Here is an 18192-nt window from a genome sequence, read left to right as displayed (position 1 = left end):
TCTCCCTCGGCCCCTCCCCCTCCCTGAAATAAATAAATAAATATTTAAAAAAGATTAATCGGCCACATGTGGTTAGTGGTTGTCATCTTGGGCACATAGTTCTATCTCATAGTATTGTTGTCGGATAAAATGCAGTGTTTAGGTTTTCAGGTAGGAATTGAAGTGACACACAAACCCTCACTAAATGTGAACTCTTCCTGTTTCTGCTGTCATCCACTGAGGTCCTGGTCACTTGCCCACACTCCCTGAGGACTTTGGCATTTCATCCACTGTATTCCTGTCCACCCCAGGTCTTTTGCAAACCCAGATGGCTTCACTACCCATGCAGGTGGTCCAGCCAGCACTCTGGCCTCTTGGTTCCTTGGCTCCCCAACTCCAGTGACTCACTGTCATGTTGCCATAGCCCCTCACTCCCAGAGCCACGACCTAAACCACGTCCTCCCAGGAGCAGGACTGAAATCTCATCCCCTTGTCTCCAACTACAACATTCCAGCCCTCCAGCTCTTTTCTCCTTTGCTACTAGGAAGGCTGGTCTTTAAGTCTGTTGAGACTTCCAGTTCCTTGACTCTATTCTTTCCTTACCCACCAGTTCCTCATGTCTTTACTTCTCTTCCCAACCAGCCTTGATTCCACAATGCTTCACTTCTGCTCCTCCACGAAATGGTCTCTTTCTCCATTACCATGAACCTTCAGAACTGTTCTCGACGCTTCAGACTTACACTTTAAATCCATCCTCTACACTGCAGCGAGAATGATCTTTCTGCTAAACCTCATCATGTTACTCACCTGTCTAAATTTTCTAATGCTTCCCGTTGCCAAGTACCACCCACTTCCAGAAGATACCGTACTCCCCCAGTCTCCATACTTTTGCACATGCGAGATCCTCTTCCTGGTTTAACTCTCCTTTTGTTCTTTGCCAGAATAACATCTATTTTTCTTTCAAGATTTAGTTCAGGCATCCCCTCTTCTAGGAAGCCCTTCCTTTTTTTTTTTTTTTAAGATTTTATTTATTTATTTGACAGAGAGACAGCCAGCGAGAGAGGGAACACAAGCAGGGGAGTGGGAGAAGAAGAAGCAGGCTCCCAGCGGAGGAGCCTGATGTGGGGCTCGATCCCAGAACGCCGGGATCACGCCCTGAGCTGAAGGCAGATGCTTAACGACTGCGCCACCCAGGCGCCCCTAGGAAGCCCTTCCTGATCTCCCCCATCTCCTACCTAGTTTAGATGCCTCCTGTGGGCCCACATGGCACTCTGTGATTCAGTGGACTCCCAGCCCTGATTATCACATAATATCACTTTTTGCTAACTAATCTGACTTCCCCTGTCAACTGTAAGAAACTGAGAACAGACACCCAACAAATCTTTGTTAACATATATTCTGGGAGGATTGGTTTTATATGTTTGTTACCAGTTTGATTTTACTTTTTTAAAGATGGGGGGATTTGAACATGTTTATATGCTGAGAGTAAAGAGCTGTAATAATTAGAGAATGAGAGGTTGGAGATTTGGAGGGTCGAGGGGACAATGAATGGAACAGTGCCTGAGGAAGCAGAGGGAGGGGTCCCTCAGATGGAGAAACAGACCTCAGGCCAGGCAGGGACAGAGGGTCTCTTTCCTCTGAGCCTACAGGAAAGGGGCAGGTGCTGATGAATACATGTGCTGGCTGGGAGAAGGAAACTGGGGGAGTTTCCAATTTATGGCCTCCGTTTCATCTAATCTAAGTGTTGAGTTGGTATCAAGATGGATAAAAATTTGGGGGAGAATGGCAGAGGCCTGGGAGACCGAGCTGGCTAGAGGCCTATAGCAGCTTCCCATACTTCTTCTGTGACCTTTCCTTCTATCCCTCAATCCTCCACAAATCCCAGGACACTATCCAGTGCTCCTGAACATGGCACCCACTCATCTTGTCTGTGAAATGTACTGAGCTCCTGCCATCAATCCATAAATAAGTGTAGTCCTTATATGAGAGAGTGATTGTAAAACATTTAGCTTAGCTAAATGGGATGTGGGGCACGATCTCAGGACCCTGAAATCATGACCTGAGCCAAACCAAAAGTCAGACGTTTAACCAACTTAGCTACCCAGGTGCCCCTAAATTTTTTTTAAATTCATATTTTCATATGTTGAATGTCTCTCAAAAATTCATATTCACTCGAGGTTCACTCAGTACATCAGAATGTAACCTTATTTGGGGATAGGGACTTTACAGAGGTAATCAAGTTAAAGTGAGGTCATTAAGGGTGGGCCCGAAGTCAATACAACTGGTGTCCTTATGAAAAGGGGAAATCTGGAGACAGGCTCCCGCATAGTGAGAACACCATGCGAGCCTGAAGACAGCCATCTACAAGGCAAGGAATGATACCTAGAACAGATTTTCCCTCACAGCTCTCTGCAGGGCCCAACCTTGCCAACACCTAGATTCGGGACTTCTCGCCTCCTGAACTGTAAGACAATAAATTTCTGTCATTTAAGCCAACCCAACTTGTGGCGCTTTGTTACGGCAGCCCTAGCCAACTCAAACTCTCTTCCAGCTGATTTTGTGACTCACTGTTGGCTTACAAACTGCCCTTCACAGACTACAGAGTTCTTTTATCCTATGCTTTCTTTCACGTAATCTTTATGACCCTTTGGTGGGATGGCAGGGCCCGGAGGAGGGTGAGGCAAGCAAGGCCCTCACTTGCAGGGTCGTGCAAGGGAAGGTGTCATTACTAAAAGCCTAGCTGACCCTATGATTGCACAACTTGAAGATGAGTGCCTCCTTAAGTTTTGCTAAACTGTTCTCTCCATTTGAGGGGTTGACACACAGCCACAAAGCTCTTACGTGGAACCAGATCCAAGCCAGATTTGCCTCTAAATTCTGGGTCCTAAAAATAATAATAATACATTAATTAATTAATTAATTAATTCTGGGTCCTTAATTAATTAATTCTGGGTTCTTTCCATGACACCGCAGTGTCCCCATTGGTGCAATTAGAGAGGATGGCAATATATATTGTTTTCCAATCAGTCCTTGCTCCTCACCTTTTTACCCTGGAAAAGGAGCCAAAGTTAGAGACTACATGGGGCACCAGGGTGGCTCAGTCGTTAAGCGTCTGCCTTCAGCTAGGGTTGTGATCCTAGGGTCCTCGGATCGAGTCCCGCATTGGGCTCCCTGCTTGGCGGGAAGCCTGCTTCTCCCTCTGCTGCTCCCCCTGCTTGTGTTCCCTCTTTTGCGGTGTCTCTCTCTCTGTCAAACAAATAAATAAAATTTAAAAAAGAAAACAAAAAGAGAGAGAGAGACTACATTCAATCCTCCCCTTCTCTTGCCAAAATTCGGGGGAACTTGGACCTTCTGAGACCCTTATGAATTCAACCACCGTCTGTGGATGTCTGCAGCCAGAGTGGGCACCCGGGAACATGTGTCTTGAGCACCTCTGTGCGTATACTGCAATCCCAGCATTGCTGGTCATACAAACCCACGGACAGATTCCCTACCTGCCATCTCCACCCCTGCTCGACCGCCTCTTCAGTTCACTGCCTTCCAGACACAGTGAACACACAAACACACGTACCTCCGATATCTTGTCTTTGTGGCACATTTATTGCCCCCAAACCGGCGGTCCCCTATGTAGGACGGAAGTCCTGCCTTCCTCACACCTGGCTTATTCTGGCCCATAAAAATAATGCCTAACATTTACTGTGTGCCAGGCATTGTTCTAAGCCTGTACGTATATTATCGTACCTCACTCCCACATCCTTACGAGTTAAGACTATTATTTGCTTAGTTCTTTGCTGCTACCCTCCAATGCCTGGCTGGGGCGCCCATGCACACGTGCGCTCTTGCACACACATGCCCATCCGCATGGGGAGGGCGGGGGAGGAGCTGGGGTCCAGGAACCAGTTCAAGCACCAGGGGGCAGCATAGGCCTAGCTTTGGCCCCTCAGCCCAGCCCTGTTTGGAGAGAGAAGAGGGGAGTAGAAACCTCTTCCCATCTCCCACCACCTCTTAGAGACCACCCTTCTTATACACCTTGTCTCTCAGGTTTGGGGATGTAGAGGCCTCTCCAGGCCCCTTGGCCTCCTTCAGCTCCTCTACCCGCAAAAGCTGCAAAAACCATCCACTAGTTATGACGATGACTCAGAAACTGAGCAAGCCTTGTGTTTGTGAGTTTGTGTCTCATTGTGACTGCTTGTGGCTCTGAGGGCTGCCATGCCTGTGAGCCTGCCTGCACATGTGTAAGCGCCTGTGTTTGTGTGTGTGTGTGTGTGGTCTTATGGCCAGGGAAGTTGTACATGTATGTGTTTGTTTCTGGGTGTGTCTCAGTGTTTACCACAGAAGCAGGAACTTTGCCAAGGCTGCACAGCACATTCCTAGTCAAACTTGTCCCTTGGGAATCTGCAGGCAGCAACTCCAGGTTGTGTTGGCTCCCACAAGTGTCTGAAGAGTAGGAGGAGGGGGCCGAGATCGTTTTCAGTGCAAGAGACTCCTTCTGGAGTCTTCCAGAATTCTCAGCTCTGGGGTCCCCTCCCCCACTCCCTCCCATCAGTGGTCACGCGACCTCTAAGGCGCACCCCGCCAAGAAGGGAGGAGGACCTAGGAGTTCCAGACAGCATCGAGCTCCCTGGCTGCTTTTCAGGGTCCTCCACTGGAGGGAGCGCAGAGCCCAGAGGGATTTTCTTTTCCAGAGGCCCTGGGGTGCCCAGTTCCTCCTGAGCCCAAACCGCGGGCCCCTGCAAAAGTTTGAGTATGGGAGAGGCAGTTTGGAGCCGCAGGTCTCTGCTTGGTATTAGGTGACTTTCTGGAGAAAAGCTGATTGCTTTTGAGAGGACAGAGTTAAGTGGGGATCGGGCTCCCCTCTAGTCTGGCCCCAGGGTCGGGAGCCCCAGTCCTGGCTCCCTCGACCCCATGCTCCCCCACTCGGCACAGGAGGCACACACGCTCACCCCACTTTCTTCCTCTTCCTCCTCCAGCCCACTTTCTCTTCTCTGTGTCGTCAGAGCTCCAGGGAGGGACCTGGTTAGACGGAGAAGCCGGAAACAGCGGGCTGGGGCAGCCAGTGCTTACACTGAGGAGGAAGGACGGGAGAGGTTGTGTGTGTGTGTGTGGTGTGTGTGTGTGTGTGTGTGTTCTTTTTGGTGGTGGTGGTGGAGGGGGGGGGTGCCAGCAGGGCCAGCCCTGAACTCGCTGGACAGAGCTACAGACCCATGGGGCCTGGCAGTGCCCACTGAGAGAGGGAGAAGACAGCAGAGGGGTTGCCAAGGTGAGGGGATGCCTCCGAGAAGGGGGAGGGGGAGCTCTGACTTTGAGTGTGTGTTGGGGGGGTGGATTAGCGGGGGTCCTCTCGGGACCCTCCCCTGGGCGGGGTGTATGGTCGCCGGGAAATTGTTTCAGTTGGTGTTGGGAGCTGGTGGTCCCGGGTTTGGGCAGTTTGGAATTCGCAGAGGAATCTGGTATGGCTAAGGCCCCGCACTCCCACCTCCCCACGTGGGTCACTTTTTCCACACCCCCGCCCCCGCACCTCCAGCGGCAAGTAAAGGCACGGAAAGGAGGGCAAGGAGGTGCCCCTCTGCCCTGGGGGGAGGGGAGGTGGCTGCCCCTCCCTCGAAGGTTGACGCCAGGGGGAGGTGGGTCCTTGACAAGCCCCTACCCTGTCCCCCCATAAAGGTTGTTGTTCAAGGGTGTGGCTGGGGGGTGAGCGAGCCCCAGATGTAGACCTCATGGTGCCCCAGAGAAGGGGGAATTTCCCCCTCAAAAGTGCTCCACGCTTGGCTGCTGTAGACGCCGAGATTTCCCGGTGGCGGCGCAGAGTTAACCCTCCTCGTGCTGAACTGGCTCCACCTCCCCGCCCCCACCGCCACATACACATATTGGGCAACTCAGAGAAGCTCTTTTGACTTTTGATCCTGTGGTCCCGCGGTCAGAGGGTTCGAGAATGGAGGGACAGAGGTGATCGGGTTTAGGCCACGAAGCAGGCTGAGGAGGCCGGTGGACGTCCGGGCCTGCCTTCCCGGTTGGGAAGTGTTGGGGAACGCTGGCCCCGCCCCCTCGCGCCGTGGCTCCTCCCCCCCGCTGGTCTTCTGGGGGGCTTAAAGCTTCGGGTGCTGCAGTCCCGGCAGGCTCAGCTTGGTTGTCGGGTGGCCTCCTGAGCTCTGGGGATGGAGTAGGGGAGGAGGTTTGAAGTTGGGGCCTTGCCGGGAGGCTGGTCACTCAACAAGGGTTTATAGAGGAAGGGGGGTGGCCGCCTTCTGCTTAAGGATTACCTGTCTCCAGTTGGGTAGGGATAGAGGGTCAAAGGTCTGAGCACCATGAGAAACAGGAGAGGAAGAGAGAAGAGAGGAATGGAGTCCTCCCTTGAATTTGAGACACAGACCAATAGGTGCCCCACTCCAGGGTGGTGGTAGAGAAAGGCCTATTGGAAGACCCTGAGCAGGAGGGAGGAGTCTGCCTTTCAGAGAAAACAGCTAGAGGAGATAGAAGCTGCTGGGTGGTGGGGAGCAAGAGGGTTTGGGAGCAAGAGTCTCCAGAGAACGGGCCCCTCTATTCTCTCCCTTTGAGAGTCTTGGGAGAGGGGAGTGGCTAAAAGCCCAACAGGAGGGCTTGGGTTACTGGGCTGGGGGAGACTCAGGGAGTTTCCATCGCCATCCTCTCTCATGTCTAGGAGAGGAGCATTATGGGAAGCGGGGCTGAGAGACCCCGGAGAAAACACTGGTTGACCCTCCCAACCCTGCAGCCCACCCAGAAATGGGGATGCAACCCTCTCCCCTACTTCTTCCATCTCCTCCTTTCCTCTCTCCCTCTTTTCTCCTCTGCCCTTGGCCTCTAGCCCAACCTCTAGCTTCCTCTTTCCAGCTTCTAGGCTCTTCACTCCAGGCTTACTAACCCTACTTTCTCTCCAGTCTCTCCCACCTTCTCCCCAAGTTCTCTCTGCTTTCCCCTTTCCTCTATCTCCACCTCACTTCTTCAACTCTCCTCCCACAGCCCTTCCTCTTAGGATGATGGGATCTGGATGTGGAAGGGGCCCTCACAACACGGTGTTGGTTACCCCCTTGGAATCAAATCCCCAATTTCCAAACTCACTCAGTGTCCTTGGCTAGTTAGACAATCTCCTTTAGACTCAGTTTCTTCAACTATTTTAAAAATCATCGCAAAGCTCTAATGAGATAATGAGCTTCACGTAACACCTCAGACACAGTAGGTGCTCAGTAAATGGAAGCTGTTACCGCTCTCCCATCCTCTTCTTCATCATCCGGCCTGGTAGTTTTCAAATTACCTCATGGAACCCTGAGATTTTGAGGGGTGTCTCTAGTGACACCTTTGGGGTCAGGAGGTAGAGAGAGGGAAGTAGAAGCAGTAGGATTCCAGGCCTACCCCACTTGCTTTCAACAGAGAAACTCCAATTTTATACCTTTCATATAATTGGGATTCCACAGATTAAAAACTAAAATTTGTCTACTACTTTAGAAATTTTTGGAGAGTCCTGCACGTATCCAAGCCTCATATTTTATGAGATGAGCAGATCAAGGCTCACAGTGGGGAGGTTCCTTGCCCACAGAACCAGAGCCAGCTCAGTGCTGCAATCCGAGTCCTCTGCCTTCTCTCAGAGAGCTTTCTGTACTCTGCCCACCTCCCCTGTCTCCCGGCCCTCTGGCTGCAGCTCAGCTCTTCCTACCCCATCACCCCCTTTGTCTACAACTGAAGGGATTACCTTGTCTCAGGCATTGACCAAAGATGTCCCCAGTTTGAGGTGGTCTGGCTGCGAGTGGTGGTGGGGATGGTCTCTGGGATCTGGGGTCTATAGGAGGTGGCTGGCTGCCCCCAGAACATAAGCCAACTTTCTTGGGTGCCTCTCAGAGTGGCCTTGTCCCTTTCCAGAAGGCACCCTCCAAACCCCAGATCATGTCTCTGTGGGGTCTGGTCTCCAAGATGCCTCCGGAAAAACTGCAGCGGCTCTATGTCGACTTTCCCCAACACCTGCGGCATCTCCTGAGTGACTGGCTCGAGAACCAGCCCTGGTGAGTCCTAGCTGCCCCACGCTGGTCTCCTCCAGGTCCTCCCCCACCCACCTGCCCTCTCATTAGATTTTCTCTGTCCTGTTTTGGGACTCGGGCTGCGTTATTCCCTGTGTGGTGGCCTAGTGGGGAGTCTGTGGCACACCAACCAGATTTTGCACGTTGACACATGGAGTCCCCCACCCCCTGAGGAGCCCCAGCCAAAGAGGAAGGAGGTCAGGACTGGGGCAAGGGCACGTCCCATAGCAGCTGGAATATTGAAACAAAGGGCACATGGATGAGGCTGTACAGGGCCTGGATGGAGACTAGGACTGGGAAGGAGCCACTGAGCTGTTTGCTGAGGGGTGGAAGGTCAGTAGAGCTGAAGAAACCCTGACCCGAGGCCACCCCATCCCGATCTTCCCACAGGGAGTTCCTGGTCGGCTCAGACACCTTCTGCTGCAACATGGCTAGTGCCCTCCTTTCCGCCACTGTTCAGCGCCTTCAGGCTTCAGCTGGAAAGCAGGGGGAGGGGAGTGCCATCTTGCAACACATCAGCACCCTGGAGGTAGGGACAAGGCGGGGAACGGACTAGGCTGGAGTGGGGCTGGAGTGGAGCTGGGATGAGCCTTGAACACCAGAAGAAATTGTTTGGATGCTGGAGCGAATTGGTGTTCCTGTAGTTAGCTGTTTGCTAGCATGCAAATTAGGTTTTAAAAGCATGCAAATGCATGAAAACTTCTGGAGTCTACAGTTGTGCTGCCTTTCGGTGTGCTTATGAATAGAGCTGGCTGGCGTGGATTGCAGGGGGAAAACAACATGGGTGAGAGAACAGGCTAACCCAGTCTGCCACTCTTCCATTTCTCTAGAGCATATATCAAAGGGACCCCCTGAAGCTGGTGGCCACTTTTAGACAAATACTTCAAGGGGAGAAAAAAGCTGTTATGGAACAGGTATTGTTAATACCCCACCTCCCACCCCAACTCAACTCCCTGGGACTTTAGCCTGAGCCATGAGAAACTAGAAGGAATTTGAACGTCAGGAGAGGCTCAATGTTTTAGGCCCAGGATGACCAAAGGAGGTTCCTGGGGTCAGAGTGGCCCACAAGCCAAGCTCAGGGAAGCTTCAAAATGAGGGACTGAGCGTAGTGAGGCCTCAGGAGGAGAGAGCAAGGGGTAAGAAGCTGATTTCTGCCAAGAGAGAGGTCTTATCCCTGGGAGATTCCAAAAGGTCAGGAGAACCTTCAAAGCAGAAAGGGAGCCAAACAAGGGAAGTAGTTTGTTTCCTTTTGGCAAAGCACGGCAGCAGGCACCCCTTTAGGGAGTGGAAGCCTGATGTAGAGGCATGGACGGAGTATCTCACCTCTTGGCGTCTGTCCCTCCTGTGCAGTTTCGCCACCTCCCGATGCCCTTCCACTGGAAGCAGGAGGAACTGAAGTTTAACACAGCCCTGCAGAGGCTGCAGCATCGGGTTGGGGAAACTCGCCTTCTCCGAGAGGCCCTGCAGCCGGGAGCTGAGGCTGGCCAAGGTGGGAGTGTGGGTCTGGCACTCTAAGAGGGTTCTGGGGAGTGAGTGGGAGTGATGCCCTCTTGGACCTCACCCTTGACCGAACCTCAAATTTATCTGTACCCCTCATTTCTGCCCTCACGCTCAGTGTCTCTGCACAGCTTGATAGATGCTCCTGCCAATGGAACTGGGCCAAGTGAGGTAAGTGATGGATTGGGAGGTGGAGTTTGACCTCAAAGTACAGTCCTGGAGGGATCGAAACTCTGCGGAGGGACAGAGATTATGCCTCAGAGGGACACACGCTGCAGTGGGGGAGGGGAAGGCCTGAGAGGTGAGAAAGAGAGGCCTGCCCTCAGGTCCTGGGGGAGGAGAGAGGGTGGCCGTATCTCAGACCTCCCCTGCCCGCAGGCCCTGGCCAAGTTGCTGCAGGAGACTGTGGGGGAGCTGGAGGCTGCCCAGGCCCTGGTGCTGAAGAGGATCCAGATTTGGAAACGGCAGCAGCAGCTGGCAGGGAATGGTGCACCCTTTGAGGAGAGCCTGGCACCACTACAGGAGAGGTTGGGGCAAGACTGATGGGCTAGGAGGGCGGGCTGGGGTTGGGTGTCTGCTGTCCCTGCTGGAGGACCCACAGGTGTGAGAGAGAAACCAGGCAAGCAGGCCTTGGCATGGGCCGAGACTCATAGAAGCCGATTCCGGCAGGGCTGTGCACACTGTCGTCAGGTGGCGTCCTGTACAAGTGCGCCCGGCGGAGGGGAGTTCGAGCGGGAGCTCACCTGGGGGCCCATGCTTTTCTCTTCAAGCTCCTTGCCCAGAGGAATGGGAAGCCTTTTCCTATTTGGTCTGTTGGGCGGAGGCACCTTTGAATTTATGCGAAAGTACCCGACGTGCTGCAGCTGACCTGGGTCCCAGAGTCCTGGGGAAGAGGCAGCTGGGTTTCCACAGGGGTCCAGGCACAGAGAAGGAAACTCACACCCAGAGTCGAGGCAGGTCCCACATCCCCATCAGCCCAGGTGCCTTGCAGCCACACCCACTGCGCACCCCACCCCTCCACACACATTATCCTGCATTCTTTCTGGGTTTAGGGGTAGGGCGTTGGGGCAGGAGCAGGCAGCCTGAATTCTGTGTCCACTGACCACTGTCCTGGCCCCAGGTGTGAGAGCCTGGTGGACATTTATTCCCAGCTGCAGCAGGAGGTGGGGGCAGCTGGTGGGGAGCTTGAGCCCAAGGCGAGGGCAGTGCTGATTAGCCGGCTGGATGAAGTCCTGAGAACCCTCGTCACCAGGTATGCCCCCTAAGCCCTCAGCCTGGCCTAGAGCAGACCCCGAGGAAGGAAGAGGGTTAGAGCTGTGGGAAGGGTACCAGGAGGGACCCAGCCATTAACTCCCCTGTGTCTTTGCTCCTCCCAGCTCTTTCCTGGTGGAGAAGCAGCCCCCCCAAGTTCTGAAGACTCAGACCAAGTTCCAGGCTGGGGTTCGATTCTTACTGGGCCTTCGGTTCCTGGGGGCCCCAGCCAAGCCTCCGCTGGTCAGGGCCGACATGGTGACTGAGAAGCAAGCAAGGGAGCTGAGCATGCCCCAGGGGCCTGGGACTGGAGCGTAAGCTGGGGCTGGTAAAGGCCTGTTGGTTTGGTGGAGGCCAGGGGAGGCTGGGTGGCTGGCACCACAAAGAGCAAGGTGATGAGGAGGGAGGGCCGTGGGGTGTGTGGACCCTGAATGGTCACGGCAGAGGAAGGGCAGGGACCCATCAGGGCCGGAATGGGATGGGGAATCATGATTTGGCCAAGATAGGGACCCTCCTTGAGAATCCAAACAGGGAGATGGAGATTTGGGGCTGGTCGTCCATGCCATTCACCCATGGACTCAAGCTCCTCCCCACCCCGGGCCCTGCGGGGATGCATCCACTGTCTCCGACCTCCCCTGGCAGAGAAAGCACTGGGGAAATCATCAACAACACCGTGGCACTGGAGAACAGCATTCCTGCCAACTGCTGCTCTGCCCTGTTCAAGAGCCTGGTGAGGGCTCAGGGGGCCGTGGGGAAGAGTGGGGCAGGGGTCCTCAGACCGAGCGACTGTCTTGGAGAGGGTGTCGGGAAGCCAGGAGAGACCGTCTCTATCCTCACCCCTGCTCTCCCCCCTCTCCCCCCACCCTGCAGCTTCTGAAGAAAATCAAGCGCTGTGAGCGGAAGGGCACCGAGTCTGTCACCGAGGAGAAGTGTGCGGTGCTCTTCTCCACCAGCTTCACGCTCGGCCCCAACAAACTCCCCATCCAGCTCCAGGTGAACTGAGCCCCGGGCTGCCCGCGCTAGGGCCCCGGCTCCCCTCCGCACCACACGCTGGGGCCCTGGGTCCTCACTCCTCGTGTAGCTCCATGCCCGCATGTCTGGGGTTCATGTGCACTGGGGGCAGGGTGAGAGTGGGAAGAGCAAGAGTGCACATGCCCGGGAATCATGCTGTGGTGGCGACTAGCATTTCTTACACATTTCGTGTAGACCAGGGCACTGTTTTAAGTCCACACACACACACACACACACACACACACACACAGAATGTTCACAATAACATTATGAGGTAAGTACCATTATTAGCCCCATTTTACAGATGAGTCCATTGAGACACAGAGACATTGAGGAATTTGCCCAGGTCACACAGCTACAACGTGTTGCAGCTGGTATTTGAAACCCAGAGGTCTGACTCTAAAGCACTGACTCATAACCACTTCTCCACAGTGAGGCCTTAATCGAGCTTCAGAAAGCATTCGATAATACACCGGGGGCTTTTAGCTACGTAGTGTGAATCCAATAGCTTCCCTGCATTCTCAGAGCCAGCCCCCTGAGGAAGCCCCTTGCTCCAGTAAGAAGATCCCCTCTTCTCCCACCCCACCCCCCGCCCCCGCCAGGCCCTGTCTCTGCCGCTGGTGGTCATTGTCCACGGCAACCAGGACAACAATGCCAAAGCCACCATCTTGTGGGATAATGCCTTCTCTGAGATGGTGAGGAATGACCAGGAGTGGCAGTGGAGGGAGGAAGGAGGAACAGGGGCAAGGTGGGCTCTAATGTGGGGGAAAGCCGGGGGCAGACATGTTCAAATGGGAGCGGCCATAACTCCTTCTTTCATTATACTCTCTAACCTTGTGCTTTTATACTTCTGACCTCTTTTCATGCCATTCTTAGCAGCTACCACGTTGTAGCACCCTAAACTATTTTTGGAAAAGCACCATCTTTGTGAGCGAGCTTACGGGAATAATGCCTGGGAAGGGCAGCGCTGGGGAGGTGGGAAGGATGAAGGCCCCTCCTGAGGAAGAATGAGGATGATAGCCTGAAGTGCCCTGTCCTTCCCGCTTCACCCCAGGACCGAGTGCCCTTTGTGGTAGCTGAGCGGGTGCCCTGGGAGAAGATGTGTGAAACTCTCAACCTCAAGTTCATGGCTGAAGTGGGGACCAATCGAGGGTTACTCCCAGAGCACTTCCTCTTCCTAGCCCAGAAGATCTTCAATGACAACAGCCTCAGCATGGAGGCCTTCCAGCACCGTTCTGTGTCCTGGTCACAGTTCAACAAGGTCATTCCCCTGCTTTTCGGGCCTCCCACCCCTTAGGTCTTCATCCTTGAGGCACTCAGGGCCTTCCCAAGCTTTGTCCAGAGACTGACCGCTGGGATCTTCACAATGCCCCATCATGGCGATCAGGGAGGCCTCTGTCACAGCCCAGGCAGGAAAACCCTTCAGAGAGTACATTCTCTGGCATCCCTCAGGTTTTGGACTGGGGGCCCTCTGTCCTCCCTCTTTACCAGTGACTTGCATGACTCATCCAGATTGTGTGTAAACACAGCTCTGATTCAAAATGACTTTGACCCATTGGGAAAATAGTTCCTATTGCAAAAACCAAGATGAAATCCCACAGGGACCCACGCGGTAATACCAGCTACCATTCGCTGACACCTTACCGGGCACTCTGTTTAGCGCTTTGTGTGTTACCTGCTGACCCCTCCCAACATCCCTTTGAGGTAGCTACTATCTTTATCCCCATTTTACTGGTGAGGAACGTGATGCTCAGAGGGGTTAAGTAGTTTGCCCAACGCCTCACAGCAGGTGAGGCTGGGATAGAACCCCATATTTCTTGCTCTTAGCTACCATACTTCACAGCCCCCAAAACGAGGTGGCCCAGAGCTGGATCTGTTACAATAACGGGGGAAAAGATCTGGGTGTCTTGGTTGATGACCAGCTGGGTAAACGCAGTCATGTACTGCTCTCCTAGCAAAAGAGGAAGAAAAGTCTACGTGACCAAAGGATGTGTTAGCAAAGGGAGCAGGACACCCACATCTGGCAAGCTACCTTCTCTGCACTCCACTTCCACCAGGCCTAATGAAGGATGGGTGGAGCACAGTTGGTATGAGGGACCCTGGCCTGGACTTCCTGGGCTATATCCCAGCTCTGCCTCTCACCAGCTGTGTAGACCTGGGCAAGTTACTTGACCTTTCTGGGCTTTCATTTCTTCATCTGTAAGATGGGATAATTTTAGGACCTACTTCCATCAACTTGCAAAGATCAGATAAGTTCATTTATGGAAAGGGCTTGGAATACTGCCTGGCACGTGGTAAATGTGAGGATTGGCCATTGTCATTGATGAGATCTCAGATCCAGTTTGGTCCTTCAGCCCTGTGACTCTGTTGTGTGGTGCCTGTCCTAACTAGGCCCTAGCTCTGGCCCTCCTGTGTTCACACTAGCTCTCCCTTACTCCCCAGGAGATCCTGCTGGGTCGTGGCTTCACCTTTTGGCAGTGGTTTGATGGTGTCCTGGACCTCACCAAGCGCTGTCTCCGGAGCTACTGGTCAGATCGGTGAGTCCCTGCCCCGGTGGCCTGAGCAGTTGTACCCCTAGCTCCTTCTCCACAGCCAGTGCCCCTACCCCCATCCTCTCCTTCATCCTGGCCAGGCTGATCATTGGCTTCATCAGCAAACAGTACGTCACTAGCCTTCTTCTCAACGAGCCTGATGGAACATTCCTCCTTCGCTTCAGCGACTCAGAGATTGGGGGCATCACCATTGCCCATGTCATCCGGGGCCAGGATGGTGAGGTCACCCCAGCCAGTCCTCTGTTTCTGTGCCTGTGCCCTCTGGGGTTTCTTCAGGGAAGGAAATGTCTTGGCCTTCCTCCTGCCAAGCCCGATCTTCAGGAAGTTCTTCCTTAGGTCCAACTTCTCTCCTCCCTTCTGCAATCTATCTTCTCATTGTGAGCTCTGTGGGAATGGAGACTGGTGGGTCTCCCTCGCCCAAGACTCCCACCCTCACTCCTCTCCCCTTCACCTTGGTAGATTGAGAGCGGGTCCTGTGGTGGGGCTGGATGGGGGGAAGAATGTCTGGACAGAGGGGACTCAGGGTCTCATTCCTCCTGTAGGCTCTCCACAGATAGAGAACATCCAGCCATTCTCTGCCAAAGACCTATCCATTCGTTCACTGGGAGACCGAATCCGGGACCTTGCTCAGCTCAAAAACCTCTACCCCAAGAAACCCAAGGATGAAGCTTTCCGGAGCCACTACAAGCGTGAGCTGGAGCTCGCAGTTTTGAACCCTTCCTTTGCCCATCTCTTCCATACTCCCAGTTGCCCCTCTCCCCACACACTGTATGTCATCCCTGACTTATCTCTCCATTTTCGAAGCCCCATTTCTCCTATTTGCCCATCAGAGATGCCCACCTTTTGCACATCCCTTCCTCCCCAATCCTGGGGCACTTCATGGCTCTCCTTTCCTCCCCCACAACAGCTGAACAGATGGGTAAGGACGGCAGGGGTTACGTCCCAGCTACCATTAAGATGACTGTGGAAAGGTGGGTGTGGTGCTGTGGACAGTGGGCGGGCCTGGTACTACCTGCTGGAAGAAGTGGTGGCATCAGCCCTTGGTCAGCCACGCAGACCTCCTTCCCTCCTCCAGGGACCAGCCACTTCCTACCCTGGAGCCCCAAATGCCTACCATGGTGCCCGCTTACGATCTTGGAATGGCCGCTGATTCCTCCATGAACATGCAGCTCAGCCCAGATATGGTGTAAGAAGCTTGAGAGACAGGAATGGGAGTGGTCTGTGCAGACAGGTGTTTAGCATGGGCAGCTGGGGCTGAAGTAGGGAATTCCCCTTTCCATGAGAGGGATTCCCCATCTTGAGGCAGAAGGTGGGGGTGTCCAGGAGAAGGGCTGGCCTCAGGGGGGTCTGCTTTCTTTCTCCAGGTCCCAGGTGTACCCACCGCACTCTCACTCCATCCCCTCGTATCAAGCCCTCTCCCGGGAAGACACATTGACAGCCTTCCCAGAGTAAGTGGAAGGGACAAGGATACCCACCTGCAAGGGGGATGGGCATTTGCATTTGTTAGGAGAGGCTCCACTGTGAGAAAGGGGCAGCAAAAGGTTAGTGCTCTTTGTCTCTTCTGTCCACTCCATTGAGAGGTTAGTGCTTAAGATCCTGACTTAGCCATGTTCAAATGCCAGCTCCACCACTCACTGACTTCGGGCAAGTTGCTTCATTCGGGTGCCTCATCTGTAAAATGGGGAATATTGATAATAATACTAATAATACCTTCCTCAGGGCATTATTGTGAAGGTTAATTGAGTTAGTAATACCTGTAAAGCTCATAGCAAGAGCTATGTTAAGAATTAATATTACCTCTCCTGCCCTTGAAATCCACTGTCATTTATCTGCTGCCTGGATTTTTATTTATTCATCTGTTTTGGCCTTGAAGTGGCCTAGACATTTTTCTTCCCCAAGTAACACTCTTATTATAATAACTGCAGGTGCTTATTAACTCTTAGACAAGGCATGACATCTCCCCTCCCAGGAGGTGAGGTAGGGTGGGAACTGGGGGCTTAGAACCACCACAGTCCAGAGTAACATTAGAAATTAGCTAATTCAGGGGTGCCTGGGTGGCTCAGTCGGTTAAGCATCCGCCTCTTGGTTTCAGCTCAGGTCATGATCTCAGGGTCATGATCTCAGGGGTCCTGGGATCAAGCCTCCCCCCACCCCACCCCCGCCATTGTATTGTCATCCTCTGCACTTAGCGGGGAGTCTGCTTCTCTCCTCCCCTCTCTCTGCTCCTCCCCCTCCCAAATAAATAAAGAGATTAGCTAATTCAGCCCTTCTCTCCTCCCCCAGCCCAATCCCCAACACGTACACATTTTACGGATGAGAAGACTGAACCCACAGCTTACCCGAGACTATGCAGTCAGGAAAGGAGCTGGAAATTGCTTCCTCACTCAGTGACCCTGACTTTGCAACACTGGGCCCTTGTCTGGCCTTCCTTTCTCTGACTGTGCCCTTCTTCCTGTTTCCAGATCTCACCTGCAGATGCCCCCCAACCTGAACCAGATCAACCTGCCCTTTGACCAACCTCACCCTCAGTGAGTGACAGCAGCCCTCCTCCCCATGCTCCCCATTCATTCCCAGCCTTATCCCACCCCCGTCTTACTAACTTTTCTGGTCTTGGCAGGGGCCTGCTCCCATGCCCATCTCAGGAGCATGCCGTGTCCACTCCTGAGCCCCTGCTCTGCTCAGATGTGACCATGGCAGAAGACAGCTGCATGAACCAGTCGGTGGGAGGGTTCCCTCAGGGCACCTGGTGAGTGGCAGCCTGGGGGTGTTGGCTGGGTGGGGGCTGGAGGAGTGGGTGCCGTACCTATCCTACTGCTTCTCCCCTTCCTCCTTGCAGGGTCGGTGAAGACATGTTCCCACCCTTGCTGCCTCCTACTGAACAGGACCTCACCAAGCTTCTCCTGGAGGGGCAAGGGGAATCAGGGGGAGGGTCCTTGGGCACCCAGCCCCTCTTGCAGCCCTCCCACTATGGGCAGTCTGGGATCTCAATGTCCCACCTGGACCTAAGGGCCAACCCTAGTTGGTGATCCCAGCTGGAAGGCGAGCCCAGAAAGACCACTCTTCTACCCCCACGGACCTGCTCTGGACACCTGCCCATCTGCTGCCTAGCAGCAGATGGGGAGAGTGTCCTCCTATCCCCACCTACTCCCTGGTCAGGAGGGAAAGACTGCCAGGAAAATGCACAGTGGGTGGAGCCTATCCACTCCTCTCCTCCTACCACACACCCCTGTCCTCCCCCTTCCAATGCTGGAAGGGAAATTCAGGCTCCAAAGTGAGACACGCCCCAACACGCCTGCACACGCAGCGCGCGCGCGCACACACACAGAGCTCTCCCTAGAAGATGGGGCTGAGTAGGAAGGGGGCTGGGCAAGAGCACAGGTTAGGGCACGGAGGACTTCTCTGCCCACCTTGAGCCAGAGCCCAGGACACACATGCAGAAACACGCAGACACATGCACACACTTGTACGAGAGGTTGGGGACTGAGGGTTGGGCTTGGGTTCCAGCCCTGGGGGGCATGGAGCAGCAGTTCAGGAGAGCCTGCGTGGGAGGAGGGGGGCGAATCTGTACACTTGGGTGACTGATGTGGGATATGCCCAGATTAAAAAACAAATTTCAAACAGCCCCAAATTCCTGTCAGTCGGATGGAGGCTCTTGGTTACGTGTAGGAGATTGTGCGAAGTACAAGGGCTGCATTTCACGTACAGCTGTGTGAAAGCGTGCATACCTGAGATGTGCGAATATACAGATGTCACACACGTCAGCTGTTATGGCCACAAAAAACCATGTATCTGCTTGATCTTGCCTGTGCGACTACACAAGTTTGGAAGTGTGAAACACTGCACGAAAGACACCAGCGAATATGCTAGCTTCTCTG

At 53.8% G+C, this 18192-nt stretch overlaps 1 protein-coding gene across 2 annotated transcripts; it reads left to right on the top strand.

Moving 5' to 3' along the window:
• Positions 1-5066: 5066 nt before the first annotated feature.
• On the top strand, positions 5067-17937 carry STAT6 (signal transducer and activator of transcription 6). 2 transcript variants are annotated; one of them, XM_008683823.2, is made up of 22 exons: positions 5067-5239; positions 7852-7991; positions 8397-8535; positions 8837-8920; positions 9357-9495; positions 9622-9674; positions 9882-10030; positions 10624-10755; positions 10880-11068; positions 11397-11484; positions 11625-11747; positions 12368-12460; positions 12820-13026; positions 14208-14302; positions 14398-14534; positions 14860-15006; positions 15225-15288; positions 15393-15503; positions 15682-15765; positions 16780-16845; positions 16935-17063; positions 17154-17937. In XM_008683823.2, the coding sequence occupies exons 2-22, from the start codon at positions 7876-7878 to the stop codon at positions 17341-17343; spliced, it is 2535 nt and encodes an 844-aa protein (XP_008682045.2). In that variant the 5' UTR covers positions 5067-5239; positions 7852-7875; the 3' UTR covers positions 17344-17937. The 2 variants fall into 2 exon arrangements, with proteins under 2 accessions (XP_008682045.2, XP_008682051.2); XM_008683829.2 differs by lacking the exon at positions 8837-8920 and having other exon boundaries at positions 5068-5239.
• The last annotated feature ends 255 nt before the right edge of the window (positions 17938-18192 follow it).

The sequence above is a fragment of the Ursus maritimus genome, unplaced genomic scaffold (assembly GCF_017311325.1).
Source record: "Ursus maritimus isolate PB19 unplaced genomic scaffold, ASM1731132v1 scaffold_21, whole genome shotgun sequence".
Classification (NCBI taxonomy): Eukaryota; Metazoa; Chordata; class Mammalia; order Carnivora; family Ursidae; genus Ursus; species Ursus maritimus.
This window is presented reverse-complemented; position numbering and strand designations above follow the sequence as displayed.

Excerpts from the sequence above, each read along its gene's own strand:
- STAT6 (XM_008683823.2), top strand. The coding sequence starts at position 7,876 with ATGTCTCTGTGGGGTCTGGTCTCCAAGATGCCTCCGGAAAAACTGCAG. Across the intron at positions 7,992-8,396 it reads TGGCTCGAGAACCAGCCCTG|GGAGTTCCTGGTCGGCTCAG; the intron begins GTGAGTCCTAGC and ends ATCTTCCCACAG. Across the intron at positions 15,504-15,681 it reads CAGCTCAGCCCAGATATGGT|GTCCCAGGTGTACCCACCGC; the intron begins GTAAGAAGCTTG and ends TTCTTTCTCCAG.